The 21,726-nt window shown below is 45.9% G+C and overlaps 1 protein-coding gene across 7 annotated transcripts in view; it reads left to right on the top strand.

Moving 5' to 3' along the window:
* Positions 1–21,726, top strand: part of Cdk5rap2 (CDK5 regulatory subunit associated protein 2) — a 180,148-nt gene that overhangs the window by 131,623 nt on the left and 26,799 nt on the right. For all 7 annotated transcript variants that reach the window (XM_078048082.1, XM_021723477.3, XM_078048081.1 and 4 more), the window contains 4 exons: positions 2,977–3,550; positions 5,215–5,447; positions 15,719–15,767; positions 18,401–18,573. In XM_078048082.1, coding sequence (XP_077904208.1) covers positions 2,977–3,550; positions 5,215–5,447; positions 15,719–15,767; positions 18,401–18,573 — 1,029 coding nt within the window. The remainder of the gene's footprint in view (positions 1–2,976; positions 3,551–5,214; positions 5,448–15,718; positions 15,768–18,400; positions 18,574–21,726) is intronic.

Below are 21,726 nucleotides of genomic sequence, written 5' to 3'. Positions count from 1 at the left end.
ATGGCAGTGGTGCCCCACAGGGTTGTGGTAGATAGGCAGCCTAGGTGAGGTGCTTGGTGCCCAGGCCAGGTCCTGGCACACAGCTATGTGTCCTGAGGCCTTGGTCAACCTGCAGGTTTACATGTACGCCACAGCCTGTAAGCTCCCTGTGCCCCAGGCCTTCTGTGAGGCGATATTAAACTGAGCAGTGGAAGCAGCTCCTTTGGCTCTTCACTGAAGGTCGCCAAGCAGAGAACAGCAAAGCCTCATTGCCATGCTGCTCTGGCTGTGAGACTTGCTGAATGCTAGCCTTGGGGCCAGGAAATCAAATCCTTGCCTCTGCTAAATCACAAATCGCTAGAGATTATGGACTTTGGGGGGTCTTTCTGAAGTCAAAAATATTGAGTGTGAAATGTCTGAAAGTTATGTTTGTTGCATTGTTAGGAAAAAAGTTTACAGTGGAAGTCTCAGTGTGCGTAGAGAGACATTCTTGGGGTGTAGCCAGACATCAGAGCTGACCACAGTATATCACAAAGGGACATTCCTATGGGACTTAAATTTGTCTTTACCTCATGATTTCTTAATGAAAGTTATTAGAACTAACCTTTAGTTCTATGAGCAAATGTTGTTTCTTGCCGTGAACCAAATTCCATTTTAATGAGGTTGTTGTAGTACAGATACATCCTTATCTATTGGGGTGATGCACTGGAACAGAGCCTGGTTGAGAGGTCTGTCCCTCGTGCTCATGTGTGTGCTCTTATACTCTTCAGCCAGAAGTATTTACTGAGTACCTTCTTCATCCTAGGCACTGTGCCAGACAGTGGAGAAACTGATGAATGCTGGTCTCCACCCTCCAGGACCTCATAGACAAGTTATCCTGTCAACTCTGTACAGCAAAAATTGTATAATTCTTTTAGGTCACATGGTAGCTGTTGTCCAAAATGAAAAGGTTTACTTTATAGTATTTGCACTGTGAGCAGAGACGAGTGGACCTACAGCTATAAGGAGCAGATTTTGAACCAGCAGTTGGAACATGCAGCCTCACAAGAACGCATCTGTGATTTTCTGAGAGGTGTCCTGGGTCACCTGCTGCAGACTGCATCGCTGCTCCCCAGTACCTGGGGCCAGCCTTGGCTTGTGTGCCTCCTACCATGGGCCTGGCCTTCTGTCTTTGAGTGGTTCTGGGGATGTTCTTATTGGCTGGTCTCCATGGCTCTGCTCCAGACACCATGTCAGCCTTTTCACAGACATTTCCATAGAATCCTAAAAAGCAAACACACACAACTCTTCACAGTGAATGAACCACTTTGCATTTTAGAGGTGAAGTTACTGAGGCTCAGGGAGGTCAATTAGCCTACAACTGAAGTCATGCAGCTTTTCTAGCAGTGGGCAGAGCCAGTGCTAGAAAACACATCTGTTGGGTTTCAAAGATGAGTTTTTCCTACTGTCTCCAGCTGACTCAAGTGTTCAAACCATTTCTTGAGCTTTCCTGGTTGGCAGGCACATGGTGTAGTATTTAAGGACAGAGGCTGTGGGTGAGGCCTGAGTTTAAACCTCACACAGCCACGTGAGGCATCTCTTTCCTTATTTTCCATATAGGGTAAATTGAGGCTCTGGGATTATAATTTCCTATCCAAGGTGGTGCAGCCAGCAGGTGGCAAGTCTGTGTGTGATTCTCCTGCTCTTTGGCCCCAAAGTTCTGCTTTGTCTCTGTTCTGCAGTCCACTTCTCAAACCAGTTGGGCTGCATCTCTGGTATTTGAGCCAGCTAATAGACAGTGGCTCCTCACTGGTGTGAGTCAGTGAAACAGCTCACACTCAAGGGGACATCAAGGCGTCGCCCGGAAACTCACCAATGCTGAAAGGAGGACTCTTCTGTTATGGATGTATAGAAGTACCACTCTGTGATGTTGCTTCATGAGTCCCTCAGTATTTCCCAGACTGTTAATGAGTTCTACCTGTGCTAGGTACTATATTAAGCACTGAGAAAGTAAGGATGAGAGGACCCAGTCCTGCTGAAGAGAAGCATGCAGACTGGTTATTAATTGCTGTGTAAATGCTGACTGTGGTGCCTGCTTTGGCCCCCAGCTTGTGGTGCTTTGTCATGGTAATAAGTGTAAGATGCATGGAGGGGAATGGCTTTTGCATAGTTAGGAGATGGGGCTTGCAGGGGAGGAAAATGAGAGCTGGCATTGAAGGACAAGTAGGGTTCACTGAGTAGGAGTGGAATGGAGAGCTGAGGGTAGGCTATTCCAGGCAGAGGGCACAGCTTATGTGAAAGTGTTGGAGGCATGAGTCCACACACTGGGCATTGGGAATCATAGTTTCTGGAAAATCTCCTAGCTGGTGTGGGGTGATGATCCTGGAAATGTTGCCTGGAATCAGATCATGGAAGGTCTCAGGTAGGGAGTGGGGATACTGATGAGTTTTGATATATAGTTGGTTTATTATGGTTATGTTCACTCTTTGAACTTTTTTTTCTGAGAAAGAGGTTGCATTGAGAGGTGAAAGGGTATGTTAGTTTTCTATCGCTGTGACTAAACCCTAAGATTAACTGAGAAGAAGGAGAAGTTTATCTTAGCTTCAGGTTTCAGAGGTTTCTGTGAGTAGCTGCTTGGCCCCGTTGCTTTGGGCCTCTGGTGAGGCGAACATCATGGCAGGGAGCAGCAGTAGAGCCAAGCTACTCACCTCCTGTTGTCCAGGAAGCACAGGGGAGGAGCAGTGTTCTGCCCTCAAGGGCCGTCCCCAGTGAAGCCACTTTCTTCTACTGGTTCCCTCTTCTAAAGGTTCCCAATAGAGCTACAGCTGAGTGAACAAGTCCTTCGCAAATGGGCCATTGGGATATATTTAATATCCAAATCAAACAGAAGGAAGGGCCAGGGACAGGTATGGTCGTCAGGAGGCTGTTGCTTTGTCTTGGTTCTGCTGTGGCAATAACTGGGGGGCAGATGTGGATTGCAGCAAAGGAGATGCTGACATACACATATTTGATTTCCAGATCCTGAAATTTGTCTGTCTGATGATGTTCCCATATTACCAGCATGCAAGGAGAATTCTGAAGATTTTCTGGGCCCAGCATCAGTAGCTACTCACTTGAGTTCTAAGAGTCAGCTTTCTGTTAAAGTCAACGTGACTGAGACTGACCAGTCTGAGAACATCAGTACCTCAAATGATGTGGAAAACTTAAAACAGAAAATCTGTGACTTGGAAGCTGAGCTGGCAGGCTACCGGGATTTCATATTTCAGCTTCAAAAACACTCCCAGTGCAGTGAGGCCATTATTACAGTTTTGTGTGGGACAGAAGGGGCCCCAGATGGGTTGAATAAGCCCAAGGGCAGTACTGATGAAGAAGAAATGACCTTTTCCAGTTTGCACCAAGTACGATATGTGAAGCACATGAAAATCCTCCATCCTCTGGCCCCAGAGATGATTGATGGCAGGATGCTAGAGGGCCTCAAGCAGCAGCTGCTGGACCAGGAGGATGAGTTGCAGAAGGAGCAGAATTTGAACTTGGAACTCTTCAGTGAAATCCACAACCTACAGAATAAGTTCAGAGAGATCTCACCCTCGAGGTACACTCCACCTCTGCCTTTTCCTCACTTAAGCCTGCAGTCCATCCATGTTGCCACTAGGCAGGAGCTCGTGAGCTACAGGGAATGGTGCTGTGTGGCAGGTGGTGTGTATGATAGGGAAGGCAGTCAGGCCCGTGGAGAAGTCAAATGTGAGGCCACAAACATGGTGCCCACGCACACTAACATCATTTACAAATGGTGCATCCTTCTGAAGTTGGCAGGGCAAAGTTTGCCCTCGTCAGGTTGGGGCTTGGGAGAGGTTTCATACCAATCGCTGGGTGAATTATAGCGCTGTGGCTGAACTGCAGTGTTTACTCCTGGACTGTATGATTGGCTTTTGCTACTCTGTGGAACTAACACTGACGTCCTAGGCAGGGTGGGAGGAATATAATTATTTTTCATATCTTTACCCTTGAAGGTCATCTTAGAGAAATAAGCCTGTATTGAAAGAGAAGAATTCTTAGGTCATGAAGATAATGCTTTATGAGTATAAATAGATACAGTTTTGCTTCATGAGATATGGCAAAAATGGGATCATTTGTAAAGTTGACCTTCATCCATCATTAATTTGAGACAAACACATTGTTCTGGATTGTCGGGAGGCAGAGTGAGTTTTTCAAGACTTCCCAAGCAGTGAGGTTGAAGGAGGCTTGTATTTTTTTGACTGGCTGATACGTGAGGCCTCTGGTTAGGAACTTCCCTTATTTGATCCGCCAAAGTTCCCTGAGTAAGAGTGCTCTAAACTTGTTTTTATAGATAAGAAACAGCCTCAGATAGGTTGCTGTGACCTGCCTGTGAGTGTCCACAACTGGTCAGAAGCGTTGCCAGGTTTCAGACCTACGTAGTCTAACTCTGGTACCCATGTTCCTCCTCCTCTGTTAAACTGATCCCCATCCTTAATACTGGCATGTCCATTCATGGCCTTGAAAGTGCTGGCATGAAGGAAGGGGAACATGTGAACAGAAGTGTCTGCCAGGCTTCTCTGGAGCCAGGCTGCTGTGGCCACAGTGTATATGGGCCACTTTGTCACCTACTGACACTGTGGGTCCACAGGGGAAAGATGGCGCTGGTGGCCGGGAGCAAGGCAGTGCTGCATGAGAGCTTTGCATTTAGAGATGGTTGGAATCCTACAAGTTCACTACATTTCCAACTTTCGATCTGTTTCCTTTTCTATAAAAGCGAGAGTTCATCAGATAACAAATAACAGTATTTCTCTCAGTGACTGAAAGGTCCTAGACACTCACTGAATGGTGGCTTGGAGCAGGATTATTCCCTGACCTTTTTGTTGACAGGAGAATCCTGGCTTTTCCCCCTACTTCTTAAGGATTTTGGATGGCTTTGCTAACCCTGGTTTCTGAATCTAGCATAGTGTTTTTGAAGAGTATATGGAAACTAATTGTTCTTCAGAGTCCTTGCCAATCTCTACTTTAATTGGGGGCTTTATAAGGTTAAGAATATTGCTGAAAGATCTTAGTTCCAGCATTCATTGGCTGTTTGAACTCAAAGGAGTGACCTTGTACAGTTTCATTTTTTTCCTAACATATATATCCTTGTACAGCTGCAGGCTTTTAAAAATTTTGCTATGTCATTTTTCCAATTAGTGCTAAGGTCACAAAAATTCAATTCTGAAATGGCAAAAGCATTTTCTTTCCCCCTTTTATCAGATACGATTCATTAGTTCAGTCCCAAGCCAGGGAGCTGTCCCTTCAGCGGCAGCAGATTAAGGACAGCCACGGCATCTGTGTCATGTACCATCAACATGTGAACACCATGATCAAGGCGTTCGAGGAGTTGCTGCAGGCCAGCGACGTGGATCACTGTGTGGCCGAGGGCTTCCAGGAGCAGCTGAATCAGTGTGCAGAGCTCCTAGACAGACTGGAAACTCTGTTTCTCAATGGTAAGTGGGCTGAGGGACATGAGTACTACCACATGGAATTGATTTGGGACTTCTTAGGTGGGCACGGAAGGAAGTGACTCCTTACTGTTAGTTACCTCCTGCAGACCTTGACCAGGTGGCAGTGGAACCACACTACTGACCACTTCTCCTCCAGTGGCCACTTCCACATTTCTGCAATCTGCACTGTCCAAGCCAGGGGTCCAATTTCGATGCTTCTGGGGCCACACTGGGGAAGTACATCAGTGAAGCCAGCCAATGGGTGCTGTCCTCAGCCATGGCCATGTGGTTGCTTGTTCTTGCAGATTTTCTAGAGAAGATGAGAATTGGTCTTTCCTTCCCTGTCCTTCATTATTTGTCATCTTTTTTTTTGCTGAAAAATCATGAGTTTTAGACATTGGCAACCAAAAAAAAAAAAAAAAAAAAAAAAAAACAACAAAAGAACAAAAAATCCCTGTTCAAGCAATCAAAATTTTTATCAGTTAAGAAATATATCTAAGGGTCCAATTGGCCAGAAAGGGGTGAAAGGCTGGTCCTTTGCTATTTGCGAGGTATTTTAATAATATTAATGCAATAAACCTCTTTTTTCTTTCTTGAGACCATAAGAAATCCCACATAGCCTCCCCTGGCTATCAGTTGTTAGCATTTTGCTGCATTTGTTTGCTACATTTCCCCCACTTCCCCTACACACACACACACACACATGTTATCATCTTTCTAAACTCTGAAAGGATGTATTGGCTACATATCCCTTCCCCTGTCTATATCAGTGTGTAGTTTTTCAGGTCAAGGACATTCTCCTTCACACCCATGGTACAATTATCAAAGTCAAAAGTAGCACATTATTTAATATACCATTGTATGATATATAGTAGAGATTCAGATTTTTTTTTTTGCTTTTTAATGCCCAGCTTATTACTTTTTTTGCATTACAATCCTTATTACACATATAGAGCACAATTTTTCGTATCTCTGTTTATAAAGTATGTTCACGTCAATTTATACCATTATACAAGTACTTTTTTTGCATTACAATTCTTAATACACATATATACCATAATTTTTCATATCTCTGTTTTTATATAAGGTATGTTGATACCCAATTCAAGTCTTCATACATGTATTTTGTATAATGATGACCATCACATTCCACTTTCTCCTTGCTAATCCCCTTCCCCCCTCCCTTTCCTTCTCACCCCTCTTCCCTATCTAGAATTAATCTAATCCTCCCGTGCTGTCCCTTCCTAACCCACCATGAGTCACTCCCCTTATATCAGAGAAAACATTTGGCATTTTTTTGGGGGGGGATTGGCTGACTTCACTTAGCCTTATCTTCTCTGGTGCCATCCATTTACCTGCAAATGCCATGATTTTGTTCTTTTTTAATGCTGACTAATATTCCATTGTGTATAAATGCCACATTTTTTTTTTATCCATTCATCCACTGAAGGACATCTAGGTTGGCTCCACAGTTTAGCTATTGTGAATTGTGCTGCTATAAACATTGATGTGGCTGTGTCCCTGTAGTATGCTGTTTTTAAATCCTTTGGGTATAGTCTGATAAGAAGAATAGCTGGGTCAAATGGTGGTTCCATACCTAGTTTTCCAAGAAATCTCCATACTGCTTTCCAAATTGGCTGCACCAATTTGCAGTTCCACCAGCAATGTATGAGTGTACCTTTTCCCTGACATCCTCGCCAACACTTGTTGTTGTTTGTCTTCATAATAGCTGCCATTCTGACTGGAGTGAGATTAAATTTTAGAGTAGTTTTGATTTGCATTTCTCTGATTGCTAGAGATGATGAGCATTTTTTCATATATTTGTTGATTGATTGTGTATCCTCTTCTGAGAAGTATCTGTTCAGGTCCTTGGCCCTTTTGTTGATTGGGTTATATGTTTTTTTGGTGCTTAGCTTCTTGAGTTTTTAATATACCCTAGAGATTAGTGCTCTAACTGATGTCTGTCTCATTCCTACCCTGTTCCCCCCTCCCCTCCCCTCCCCTCCCCTCCCCTCCCCTCCCCTCCCCTCCCCTCCCCTCTGCCACTCCAAAGTTCTTTTACTCATACTATGTTCCATGCCACCCAGTGGATTAGCATCCACTTATCAGAGAAAACATACTGCCTTTGGTTTGGGGGGATTGGCTTACTTTACTTAGCATAATATTCTCCAACTCCATCTATTTACCTGCAAATGCCATAATTTTATTTTCTTTTAATGCTGAGTAATATTCCATTGTGTATATATACCACAGTTTCTGTATGCATTCATCTATAGAAGGGCATCTAGGTTGGTTCCACAGTTTGGCAATTGTGAATTGTGCTGCTATAAACATTGATTTTTCTCTATCACTGTAGTATGCTGTTCTTAAATCCTTTGGATATAGACCGAGGAGTGGGATAGTTGGGTCAGATGGTGGTTCCATACCAAGATTTTAAGGAATCTCCATACTACTTTCCAGATTGGTTACACTGGCAATGTATGAGTGTCCAAGCCCTTTTTGTATATTTTATTTAGAGACAGGGTCTTGATGAGTTGCTTAGGCCTCACTAGGTGGCCGGGGCTGGCTTTGAACTTGCTCTCCTCCTGCCTCACCTCCTGAGAACCACTGGCATGAGCCACTGCACCCATCTCAATGTTTTTTGTTTGTTTGTTTGTTTGTTTTTGTTTTTTAATGAAAATTTTTATTCTTGATCCTGATCTAGGTTGTAGTCCCCATGTTACTTTTTTTTCTTCTTTGTTCTAGGGATTGAACCGAGGGCCTTGCACATGCTGGGCAAGCACTGTACTTCTGAGCCACACACCCCAACCCCATGTTACCATTAGTTGACATGGCTCTGTGGTCTCTTTAATCTGGAGTTGTTCCTCACCCTTTCTTTATCTTTTGTGATATTGATGTGCTTGATGGGTTTAGATTGGTCTCTCATTTGGGGATTACCTGCTGTTTCTGTATAATCTGATTTATGGTTGGATTAGAGTACTTATTCAGCTTTGGCAAGAATGCCACATAGACGCAATTTTGTTCTCATGATATCCCAGGAAGAAGGCACAGGATTCACTTCTCCCATTTTCATTGACACCTTCACGAGCCACAGTGGTGTCTGTCTGGTTTCTTCACTGTAAATTATATTTCCCTGTGTAACAGCTAGCTGGTGGGACTGCTTTGTAACTCCTGAAGTAGGTCATTCATGTTTGAACGTTTACGCAGGAGTTTATACCATCCCTGGATTCTTGCTCCAGTCAAATATCACAATGGTTGAGGCAATGTGGTTTTGTTTTTCTCTAACATCAGCATTCCTCTTCCTTTATTATCAGGTAACAGTTAAAAGAAGGATGCATTCTACATTAGTTTCCTTTATTTCTGTATTTGTTACTTGTTAATTATCAATATAGGCTTATAGATTATTTTATTCAGCGGACTTTTCCCCATTCTTTTTTTCACGTTGATGCTCAAATTGTTTCAGATTGTTAAATTGCATATTCCAGAGGTGGACACGTCTCCCTCATTTCAGGAGCCCTTTCTTCCTTTCAGCCACAACAAAGATGATTAGTCTTCTTACACTGTGCCTTTCTCCGAGTCAGTCATTTCTCCAAGTAGGCTTGGTTTCTTTCATTGGGAAGTGCTATTTAAAATCCAAGACTCAGTGCTGAGTGCCTTCATGGCCACTAGAGTGTGTTTCCAGGCCCTCAGGCAGGCAGAACTGGTGTGTGTATGTAAGTATTAAATTCATTTTAAACTCATTGCTTCACAATGTTACCCGAGTCCAGCACACCCGCTGGTTCTTTCTTGTCTTTCCACCTCCTCATTTGCATTTCCCTTCCCCTTCAGTGAGAACCCTGCTCTAGCGGCATCAGTCTCTTTGCTGATTTGCTCATTTCTATGACATATGCAGATGGTTCCAGAATTGCTTCATCCATACAACAAAAGTCTGCTAGAAGAATTCATTTGTTTGTTGTTCTTTTTGTTTTTAGGCTAAGGGCATATAATCATGAGTTGAATTTAAAAGTTACTTGGTTTTATTTTTTCCACAGTATCCTTATGTTATTTATTTGAAATACAGTTATATTCATTTGTTTCTACTTGTATTTAATTTTAGGGTTTTTGTTTTTACCTGTATCTTTCTTAATTTAATTTTCTTATTCATTTATGAAAAATCTGAACATGGTTGAAAAGTCAAAACTTCTTTTCTTCCACATTGCCTTTTTGAAGTCTTTTATTCTTCTTCTTCTTGTTCTTGTTGTTGTTGTTGTTGTTGTTCTTCTTTTTTTTTTTTTTTGGTGAGGCCCTGGATTTTGTCCCCAGGCAAGCTAAGCACATGCTCTCCCACAGAGCCGCAGCCTGAAGTTATTATCTTTGTCCCTCTCTCTTACACCTATTGGTATTACTCTCTGGTCCCCCTGTCTCTCTTAACCCCGTTGGGCTTGGGCTTTCCACCATTCCCGCCTTTCCACAGAAGGGCGCTGGTTAAGTCACCAGCAACTTCTGCTTTGCCAGATTCAGTGGTCATGTCTTCTCTCAGTCTACAGCATTGTTGGCAGGTCCACAGCTCCCTCCTTGGGGAAAGGCTTTGCTTTTGCTCACCTGGCCTCCCGCTCCTCTGCCCTCCGTGGCCCTGGGTCTGGCCAGTCTTCATCCCTTGCTGCAGTTTGCACTGGTGTCCCGTGCCTGCTGCCCCAGCCCATCTCTGTGCCTCCACCCTTGCCCAGCACAGTCCATTTCCACACAGTTGTCAGAGCGACCTTTAACAATGTCAGGCAGACCATGTCCCTTCTCTGCTTAGAAATGAGAGGCTCCTTTGAGTCAGAGGGAAAGTACAGATGTGTCCTCTAAGCTGGGCCCGTACTGCCCGGCTCTGCCCTCTCCTCCCAGCCCAGCCGGCTCTCCCTCCCCACCCGCTGTGGCCTTGCAGCTGCCCCGTCTGCCTGAGAGGTGCCTTCTCCAGGCCTCTGTGGGTTCTCTTCTCTCTGGTGACCCTCAGCAGTTCTTGCCTTTCCCAGTTGTTTTCCTTCTGAGAAGGGCCTCTGACGACTATGTAAACAGCCAGCATCCTGCCCGACTGCTGGCCTTTCTTCTCCCCTGGCCCTGCTTTGTGTCCTCTCTCCTGCTTGCCACCACCTTGCGTATCTGTCGTTGGCCTGGGAGTCTGCTTGTCCTGCTGGGCTCTGGGCCCCCCAGGCGCACGGACCTTGTCCCATGTGTCCGCTGCTATAGCACTAGGACATAAGCAGCCTCGGTGTAGAGGGCACGCAGTGCACGGGCTGGGACCAGAGTGTGCAAGTGAATCCCAGTTTCATAGCCGAGCAGAGCGTGGCCCAGTGGGAGGAACCCCCCTCTGTGAGCATTTATGGAGTGCACGGCAGAGCTGGCGTTTCAGTTGTGCTCCTCTTGGTGTCATGCATGTTATTTGATTGAAACTTCACAGTGACCTTGGAGGGGAGGATGAATCCAGGTTTGCTTACGCTGAACTGAGCTTCAGGAATGTCCTTGCACATCTAGCACGTGGGTCTCGCAGGGAAGAGCGCAGTCCCGGGGGTGGGCTGAGAGCTCTGGCTCCCCACCCGTGGGCTGTGGACCTTCAGCACTTTATGAGAAAATGAATTTCTTCACCTGTGAACCTGGTATGCTGATCCCAATTCACAGTGTTGTGTTAAGGGTTGAATTAAATCATGGACGTGAAGCCACGGCCATCGCTCAGTAGGCAGCTTTCTGGGGCCTAGTGCTTCTGGCATCGTACTCCTGCAGCAGTCTTTTTTCTAGGGGATTTAGCCATAACCAAAGAGTGGCACTCAGAGGCACAGCTCACTTGGAGGAAATCAGGATTTGATTCTGTTCTTCTGTCTTCTTATGTAGACGACACATGGTTCAAGAGGGTCCATGTTTGCTTAGTTCCATTCCAGGATATGAGAAGGGATGGTTTGCCCGTCTGGGTGTCGTCAGTGCTTTTCCCAAAGAGCTGGCAGAGGCTGAGTTTTCTAGTACTAGTTCCCCAGTACCTTTGAGCACAGGGGATAAGAACACTTGGCTTTTCCTAGCTTTATAAAAATGCACCCTCTTTTGGCTGCTTTCAGATAAGCTGGTTTTCATCTTATTAGTGGGGAAATAACTGGGCGACTGACAAAGCTGTGTCTCCCAGGCCCAAGGTGTGTCCCTGTTTCTTTCCTTCCTGAAGCCCTCACCCTGTCCTGGCAGTGCCAAGCCAGAAGAGAGCGCACCTTGGCACTAGCTTACCACCCCGCCCCACCATGGAGCTACCCCTTGCTTTACTTTTCAGTTACTGACTTTGACCGCCCAGGGAAGTCCCACTTCTTGTTTGCTGTGGGTTCTGGAGGCAGGAGCATGCCAGGAGTATCAGACGCCACACATATAAAACTTTATTTTCTTCCCCCAAAGACCTAAAAATTCCAGAAACCTCATTACAGCTTCTTTTGGTAAAGAGGAAAATGTAACATAGAGGCAGGTCTTTTCTTAGATGCCATGTAAGGGTTCTGGTTCCTGAATTATGATGTAGTTTTAGTCCCATGGCTTGGGTTCTTCAAAATTTAATACCAGCTTTTAAAAATCAATACAGAACATTACATGTTTACTGTGGAATAACACATGATTAAACTCTTGTAATTGCATCATTTACACGGTGATGCATGAACACCCTGGAGCTTACATGCCTAGATCTTTTTAACATGTGTGTATTTTTTTATGGAAACACAACTATTTGCAACTTATCACTTTGTTTTCTCTGAAGTTTTAATTAAATAACATGTATGACACCATTAATAATATGAATGTACACTTTAAAGTTTAGTGGCCCCAAGAGCATTCTTGTGTGTAAAGGTACCACAATTAATCCTTCCCCATTAGATGGACATGTAGGTTATTTCCAGTTTGGGTGCTATTATAAAGAACACTGAATTGGAATCTTTGTGCGTGTCCTTGGCATTTCTTTCATAGTGTTTAGATGGTAGAATCTAAGGCGTAGGATGATAGCATGGTTTCTTAATGCTAATCAGGGAGAGAACTGGAATTCCTCTTTAGCTCCATGAAACTAGGACTCCCCTGTAGGAGTCTGGAATTCTGCAAGGTTTGGGGCGGTATGTACCTTTCTCTGGGGTGAGGGTCTGTAGCTTCTAGATGCCCCAAGAGGGCCGGGACACAAAATAGATCAGTGACTGTTGTTGACTCGGCTATGGCTCTCAGCACAGAGGTTTGAGTTCAGACCCCAGCTTCATGTGCCACTTACTCCTTAAGGGTCAGGTTTCCTCTGTGGAGATAGTAGCACCTGTCTTAACAAAGTTGCTTGTAAGGATTAAATGAGATGAGCGAGTTTGGTGTCCTGCTTGGCAAACAGTGGGCACTCAGGAGCTGACCGTGATGACCCAGGCTGTCAGATCAGATGGAGGGTTTTGGCTTTTAATTACCCCTGCAATCTGCTCTCCCCAGAGCCCCTTAGCTTTTTCTTACCTTTATAAAGTAGTTCTTCCTGCCTCAAAGATATAGCTCCACTCCCTCTCCCCTAAATTTCCCCGGCAGCCATGCTGGATTGTGCTTGCCTCCACAGCCACATGCTGCCTTTTATCTCAGTATTGTCATCTAATTGTCTTCTGGGTCCATTGTTCCCACTCAGATGTGAACTCTTCAAGGGCAGGATGGCTCCTCTGTATTCTGGGTCTAACGGGGTACCTGTGTCCAGTTACTAATGAGATGGAAAGGAAGAAATATTTGGGTCACATTGGAGATGCCAGTCTATGGTGTGTGACTGCACCTTCTCTGGCCTATGGGGGCTTCTTCAATGGCAGCTGTGTACAGGATGGATTAATGTGCAGAGGAGACTGGGAGGGGGTGTTAATCTGTCAGTTTGTCTTGCATCATGGTCTTGTTTGGAAATGAAGGGGACAACTGGGTGTTTTTTTTTATTTGTAAAGATGAAGTCCCCCCACTGCCACAGACTGCACAGCTTTTAGATGTAGCAATAGGATTTGCCTGAGAGATGGCAGCAGCATTTTCATGACATGAATCCCAAGCATTTGGAATAGCCTAACAGATGGTTTCCTGTCACCTGTGTGAAGGCAGTTTCCACAAGAAATTCAATGCATCAGTTGTTATGATCTCTCTATGAATCCCACAATAACCATTTGTCATTTAGTTTTAAAGAACCCTGTTGTGATAGGGGAACATGTGGGATTCTATTGTTGTTGAGTTATTGTAAGTTCCCCAAAGAGTCTTTGTTTGAAAAAGAGAGAACCCATGCTGCTGGTGGCATTAGGGTCACCTCCTTCTGTGGCCAAAGGTTTTGTTAGGAATGGAGGAGAGGTCTTTGATGGGTTTATGGTCAGAAGACTCAGGATGCTTAAAGCCTGCCTCAAACCAAGGGTACCCACCCTGAGAGGTCCTGAGGGAGGTGTGCACTGAAGAACACTGATGCGTGTGGAGCGGGGTCTCACCTGGCTGTTTGCCTGGTGGTACATTATAACTCTTAAGCTCTTGGGAAGGCTGGGCTGGGACAGATGGTTCATCCTCGAGGTTGGCTGGGTCAAAGTCTATCATCAGCTGAATGTTGGAAGCAGCCCTAGTGTGGACATGTGATGAAAATGGTGATTGAGATATTCCCTAACATACAGTCGTCCTTGCCCATGAGGGTTGGTTGTGATCTGGGACTTACGGTCAAGGTCTTTGAGTCTGACTGGATCGGCTGTGGCTTTCCCCCTTGAGAGGTCTGCCAGCCTCTCCCTGCCTTGTCAGACATCAAAATATCTTTACACTACTTTGGCTGGGCACTTTGTGATGGTACTAGCTATGAGGCTGCCCCCACCTCCCTTACTTATGAACTGGAAAACTCAGTAATGCTAGAGTGAGAATGGGGTGCCTTGAGAGAGCTGCACATGAGCCCTCCTGGACTCGGCTTCTTGGCTGCACGACAGAGATGCTAAGGCTGTGCTTGAGGGATTGTCAAGAGGCCCAGAGTCATACCCAGTGCCTGGCGCCCGCTCGCACAGGCCCATCTGATTCCTTCCTGGTGGTGCAGTGCCCCTCAGTGCCCTGCTGTGGAGGATGGCTTTCAGGCCTTTATGTGCCACTGGCTCTTGGTGCCCAGGCGGCCAGTCGGCTAGGGTAGAGCGTGAGCTCGGTTGGCCATGCCGGCGCCTGTGAGTTGTAGGTGGGAACCGCGAGCCATGAAGCAAGCAGGCAAGCTCGGGATCTTCTCCCTGTGCTGCGGTGTTGGAGAACTTTTCCTTTTAGGAGTAGTTTTGAAAATTGTATGTGTGGGTGCAGTTTAATTATAGTCTCATTTTTCAAGTGCTGCTGTAGAAGGGTTTGTTTTTTTCTTTAGCCATGCGTCAGTTTCTTCAAAGAGCTCATCCCGGTCTGCAATTTCCAGGGTTCTGAAGTATTTTAAAAATAAAGTTGTTAGCCTCTTTGAAATCTAGGCTCATGCTTCCTTTCAAACAGCAAATGATGACATGCAGGAATAGAGCAGCATGTCTTTCGCCCAACAACATTCTGAGCTTTATTCTGTTTTCTTTTGTCATCCCCTTTCGTCCTCTCCCCGCCGCAGACAGTGGTTTTTTCAGCTCACTCGAGCACTCCTTTGCCCAGTAATCTTAGTTCTGAGAGTCTTTCCTAGGAAATAATTTATATGCAGATAAAGCTGCATGCACAAAGCTGTTTATTTCATTTATTTATTAAAATGAAAATTTGGAGATGACCTAAATGTTGAATAGGGAAGGGGCAAAAACTGCCAGACTATGACGTGTGTGCCTACAGTGGAATATTAGTATGGCCATTAGGGCTGAGGATTCCAAAGCAAATTTAGTAGGAAAAATGCTTATAATAAAGAAAAAAGTGAAAAACTTAAGTCACTACAGCATCATCTCTGCCCAAATGCATGGAAGAAAGAACCAAAGGCAGCCCAGTCACAGGTCTATGGGCGTTCAGGAGGGCAGGGAGCTTTCTTGATTCTATTGTGCATTTCCTATAATGAGCATATGTTCTGTTAGTATCAGAATTTTAGTGAAGGAAAAAGAATTACACCCAGTGATGCTATTGTGATTGCTTTTTGGATTCAGTGCTGTCCCCTGGAACCAGAGCCAGCCTAGTGATAAAGCAGGAGTCTCTTGCCGGCACTGTGCTCTTGCGAATCCCCCTTTCAACATCTGGCTTGTTGTAAAAAGTGTTTAAACCAACAGGACAATGCCCCTGCACATGTGTGAGCAAGAAATTTTTAGGGATCACTTTTTAAAAAAAATGCTTTCCTTCTTTCTTAATGTTATTTCTGCTTCTAGGAAAATCATCTGGAGTGGAGCTGAGTCCCCAGAATGAGCCGATGGAGAGGTGAGTTTAACATTTGTTAAGATGACTTTCTGGGACCTCCGTTTGGGTTTGCCTCTTTTTTTTTAAATATTCTAGCTGCCTTCCATTCTCTAAGTTTTCTGCTTCTTGTAGCTAAGACATAAATACCTATAGAACTGACTATGGCTGAGCAAAGTGAAGAGGCCACTCAGGGTGTCCCGAACCCTCCATTCATTTGTTCCAGGTCACTCCTGGTATTTCTGTCAAGGATTTGAATCAGATGACATATTGCTTCTGTTGGCTCCTGGGGCCTGCAGGATGAAAGTTCCAGACTCCCTAACGGGAATCTGAGCCCTCCTCAAGCTGACTGGTCCTCTCTGCTCCCCTCCACACTGTTCCCTTCTTGTGGTGTACCCCATGCTCTTCCATTGTCTCCCCCACCCCCACCATGGCTGTGCATGAACTGTGCCCCCTGCCTCCCTCCTCATGTAGTGTGAAAGGGGTTGGAGTGAACGTGAACCAGCCCTCCCTGTACCCTCCTCCACCACACTCGGGCCAGTTATTCCTGCTTCCTTTGCAGGAAGGCTCATTCTGAAGACTCTCCTGTTTTGTGTGAATGCCCAAGAGCACCCCAGCCCTGTTCTGATAGTTTTGGTACTTGGCATGTAATTGCATAACAGCACTTGCCTTTCCACTTGGAAAAGACCACTTGGTGTGTCTTACCTTTCCACTCCCAGAGTCCTCAGGATGAGAGAAGAGCTGGGTATTTATACGTGTCAGCTGCTGCCTTAGGTGTTTCACACTTATTACTTTTGACCCTACAAAGTGAACGTTTTTATTCCCGTTTTAGGGTGAGGAGGCTGACAAGTTGCCTGTTTGCCATTGAAAGGCAGAGCTAGGATTTGAACTTGGATCTGTCAGAATTGAACACCTGTGCTCTTATGGTTACTCTACATTGTCTTTGGAAGGCAGTGACAATATGTGAATTGCAGTCCTTTTTAGCTTGCCTCTATGGCTGTAGCAAATGCCAAGGTCTCATCCTCCTGTTACTTGTAAAGGCTCTGAATGCTATTGACACTGGAGGGAACCTTCTTTCACTTTAAATGATGTGGCCCTTTGGACTCCTAGGGGTAAAATAAAGAAATAGAGACAGTCTGGAATGCTGAATTTTAGATTTGATTGTCATCACCAAGGCCATCAGCATCCTTATAGCAAGCACGTAGGAGGTTCACAACTCACTGGAGGACATTTTAATCAGGTCTTCTATGAATATAAAAGATATACTCCTTCTCCTCCTGCAGTAGCGCCAGAGACCCCGCCCAGTTCACCCCACTACTTCCATCCTTAGGATGGCAATCACTTCCCACTGGCAGGACATGGAGAGGGTATGGAAGACACCATCTTAGCTGAGCTCTGCAGGATGAGAGTGAAGGGCCCAGGGTTGTTGGGAGAGTGTCCCTGTCTGAGGGGAGGGAAGCTCGGCCCCTTTGAGCAGGGATCCTGGATCAAGGCCTGAGAGGCAGGCTGGGCCTGTTGGTTCTCAGAGGCTGTGACAACTGTCCCAACACTCTTCTGCAGGAGGCAGGGAGTTGATGAGCAGGGCACGCTGGGGCTAGACATGGCCAGATTCATCAGTTTGGAAGATGACGAGTTTGGAGAGCCTTTTAGCATCCCTCAACCAGTGCTCACCCCTCTCCATTCAGAGGATTTCTTCTTCTCCTTCTGTCCTCTCTTTGTCAGTGGCAGGCTCAGCCCTCACATGGGTCACTCCTAAGCTAATTAAATGGCTGCCCTTGGCCCACTCTGTACTCCTGTGGGCCCGTGGTGAGCCTGAGCATCCATCAGGCTGTCTGGGCAGAGCTGCATCTGGTGTTTACCTGCTAATGAATGCGTTGCAGCTTCGGAGTCCTCTGCTCTTGTCTGAGCTCATGAATAATGAGACTGTGGCCACTGACAAGAAGTAATGGGAAAGTTGGAGAGAAAGGAGCTTAAATCAAGGAGCTTATCTATAATGGAGATTCACAGGAGCTTTTCACAGTGTTCAGGCTGCTTTTCCTTGTGGCTTAGGTGGTCCTCAGGAAGTACTGGTTAATAACCACATGATTGCCAGAACCATGCCATTGGGGCCTGCGTGGGGACCTTGAGGGTTCTGAGATTTTTTAATCCATAATGCTGTTTCATGGTTTTGGGCCAGAATCCCACATTGTCCCCGGGCCTTGGAGCCAGACAGGCCTGGTTCAGATCTGGGAGGTGCCACTTACAAACGGACACAGTGGCTGGTTTATGCTGAGCCACCACCTTTCTGGCTCTATGGAGGACAGCACTAACCCTTCCTCAGAGGGGGCCCGGGAGGCCCAGGCCAGACCCAGGCTGCTTCATCAGAGTGGGCACTTGGGAAGCAGCTGCTGCGGACCCCTTTCCTCTCTTGTAAGCCAGACTTTGGGACAGCTACAATCCCTTCACTTTCCCTTCCTCCTTGGCTTCAGATTCAAGCACATGGAGCCCTTCTTGTTTTTAGAGTGTCATTGCTTAATTTAGTAAGGAAATGAAAGGGCTGACAGAAGTCACACACGGGACAGTTCTGAAGGGAAAGTAACCTCGAGGGTTCTGATGTCACAGCCCTGCTTGGGATCTTAGTGCAGGAAATGGTTTGTCTTTTAATCCCAACCGTTAAGGACTGAGGAACACAACGTGGACTACCAGCGTCTTCTACCCGAATCTCCTGGGCCTTTCTCCTCTCATGTGCTGTCTGATGATGAAATATCCGAGAAGTCCTTCCTCTCCCGAGAACAGAAGCAAGACAGCGTGTCCGGGCAGACTTCAGTCATGGCAGACCATTTTTCTCAAGGTAAGCTAGCTTTATTAAGCCTCGTAAACGTGGCTGTGTTTAAACACTGACCTGCTGTCTCGCCCTAGTGGCTGGAGTGTGGTGACATTTGACTGTTTCTCAGATGAAAGGAGATCCTGTGAGGGCTGGAGCTGGTCATGGAGTGTCATTTATCACCAGAGAAAACCATGGTGGTGAAAGTGTGGGTGACTGGGAAAGGGCGTGTGGTTTTGAGTGAAGACCTGCCCTGGACTTCCCGTTTCCTTGCTCCTGTAATCATGGTGTGGAGAGCCCTGGAGCTGCAGCAGTGCAAGTTCGGTTAGTGCCCAGGGTTCCTGTCACTCCTCTGCACGCAGGCTCACTCTGAAGACTCTCTGCTTTGTGTTGTATGGATGCCCGAGAGCGCCCCAGCCCTGTTCTGATAGTTTTCTACAGTGCAAAGTTGGTGATTCTGTGAATCCACCTGTTTCTCTCTAGTGTGACCCTTGGCCCATTGGCCCAGGCCGTTGGCTTCGTGCATTCAGTCTGCTGTAGCAGAGTACCACAGCCTGAGTGGCTCACAAACAGCAGGAACTTGTTTCTCACAGTTCTTCAGGCTGGAAGTCTGAGATCAAGGTGCTAGCCAGCATGGCTGGGTTCTGGTGAGGGTCCCCTTCCAGGTGGCAGACTTCTCACTGTGTCCTCACATGGAGCCAAGAGAGCTGTCAGGGGTCTCTGTTTGGAGGCATTGATCCCATTCACGAGGGTTCCAGCCTCTTGGTGTCATCCCCTCCCAAGGGCCACACCTCCTAATGCCAGCACTTGAGAGCTGAAGGCTTTAGCAGGTGACCTTGGAGACACAGACATTCAGCCCATAACACTCTTGTTCTACCTCTGACCTTGGGCTGAGTTCAGCCAGCCTCCCTGGGAACCTGCTCTGATCTCCCGTTTGCTTTTTCTGTTCTTATAGTCTCTCTCTTTGGGATAAGAAGTAGGGCTTTGTGTTTGTAATTCAGTTTGCTTCAGAGAGTCCAAGGATTATATAGACTAGACCAGATAGACTGGCCATCAAATTTCCTGCAAAGGGGCAGGAAGAAGATGTTTTAGGCTTTGCAGGGTCAAGGGCCCCGTGGCAGTTGTTCAGCTCTCCTGTCACACATACAAGCAGCCCCTGATGTGAGTGGCAGAGCTGTGTTCCTGTGAAACTGTGTTGATAGAATGGAGATGGGCTAGTATTGGCCACAGGCAGTGGTTTCCAGCCCTTTGGTGGTATAGATTCTAGTTGTCACAGTCTCTGGTCACTCTTCTTCTCTGGGGGTTAGTAACAGTACCACCATGAGTTCTATAGCACAAACCAGACACTGGCACCTTCTTGCTAAAAGCTTTATTGATACTTGGTCACATAGGTCATTATTAAAAAAATTTTTTTTGAAGACATATGTAAACAACAGAACTCTTTTTTTTTTTCATATGCAATTTTACAGGGTGGCCCCATTCAATATGGCAAAGAAACCCAGTGGAGCCTTTGCCCAGTGGTGGCCTCTGAGGCTCCTCTAGGACTTTGAGGGCCCAGAGGAACATGGTATAGATATACCTGGAACATGATCTGTGCAGTCTCAGTGTGTCTCAAAAACCAGCTGAGCTGAAGTCCTCCAGCAGCCGGTTATCTGGACCTCATTTATTGGGATTTCTGCCAGTGTCCCTCTGCTATTTTTTTGTAAGTTTCTGAGTAGTTGATTCCTCCTGGTCATTTCTGGCTATAGGTCCTGCCTTTCCCTAGTTTTTAGGTCAGACTACAGATTGTTTCCCTGGCCTTAGTGTACCTTCTTCTGCACTGTATCAACCCAGTGTGGGACTCAGTCCCTTTCCAAGAACCCCCGGGACCACTAATCTGCCTTTGTGCAAACTTGATTGAGCAGGGAGGAAGCAGAAGGAAGGAGGTTGTTGTCTTGCAACCCAAGTAATGTCGAGTGGCCTATGTGAGGTCCTGCTTCCTTAAAGCCCTCCTGCTGTGGGGCTGGAAGATGCCCTCCTCCTCTTGCCTACCCCCTCTTTCTCCCTTCGCCCTGTCTCCCCTACCTGGTTTTGTTTCCATCGTGGAGCTGTTAGGCCTCTCTTCCTCTGGTGATTCATGCCTGGGCTTTCTGGTGCCCTTTTAGTGGATCACCAGGCAGTTCTTGGATGGAGACAGTGTTCTCTGGAGCTGTGCTCATGTGTCACTGTTGTCCCTCTTGGCCAGCCCTTCTCCAGCCTTTTATTCTCTGCATCTGGTTTTCATTTTGTCATGCTTATAATCTGTGGAGAGAGATCATTTACTATATTTTCTTTTCTCACATTAAATTCTTCCTGACATGCTGTTATATAATGTCATTTTTCATGGCTTTAGAATAGTCCATTGAATGACTGAATTGCAGTTTTCCTTATGTTTCCCTGTTGCTGAATGTTTCAGCCGTTTCCAGAATTTCACAGTTGTGAACAGTGCCGCCGGGAGTATCTGTGAACATGAAGCTTTCCCCTTATTGGGGGCATTTTTTTTTTTAACATTAATTCTCTAAATTGGAACTACCAGGCAAAATGATACATGTAATTATTTATCTATCTATTTTTGGCAGTTGCTTCTTACAGGATTTATGGTTTTAAAGAGGTAGCATTTGTCAGAAGGATTTATTGTAAGAGATGTTTTTCTCCCATTTTGTGAAGGCCAGTGTAGTGTTTCCTTCTACCTTGGCTGCATAATTAATGATGGTGTCCAGTTCAACTGGGAGTGTTTTTTTAAGCCCCAGTGTTGTTTCGACTCCTGGCCAGACTCAGTGGAAGCTGACTTGACTATGGTTACAGAGCACTTACCAGCACAGAGCCAGCAGTGAGACTTGGTAAACCAGCGAAGAAGGTTGCAGTCAAAACCGATAAGGTCCTGGCTGCCTCCAGCCTGTTTGGGCCTTGGAAGAAGATCTGCAGGGCAACTGGGCGGGGACAGGAGGTACAGTGCAGGGTGTGTCAGAGTGCGGTACACATGGAGTCCTTCAGAGCTGGGCTGCCGCGGGAGCTGCAGGCATCCACCAAATTACTTGCCACACTTCTGGCATTAATAGCAGATAGCTGAAGGTCTGGGAATTAAGTCATCTCATAAACATTCAAATTCATGGCAAAATTACTATTTAATTAGGAAAAGATCTGTAACATTGTGCTACTTTT

This window comes from Ictidomys tridecemlineatus, chromosome 4, assembly GCF_052094955.1.
Source record: "Ictidomys tridecemlineatus isolate mIctTri1 chromosome 4, mIctTri1.hap1, whole genome shotgun sequence".
Lineage (NCBI taxonomy): Eukaryota > Metazoa > Chordata > Mammalia > Rodentia > Sciuridae > Ictidomys > Ictidomys tridecemlineatus.
Note: the sequence above shows the minus strand (reverse complement) of the source record. Positions and strands in the feature narration are given on the sequence as shown.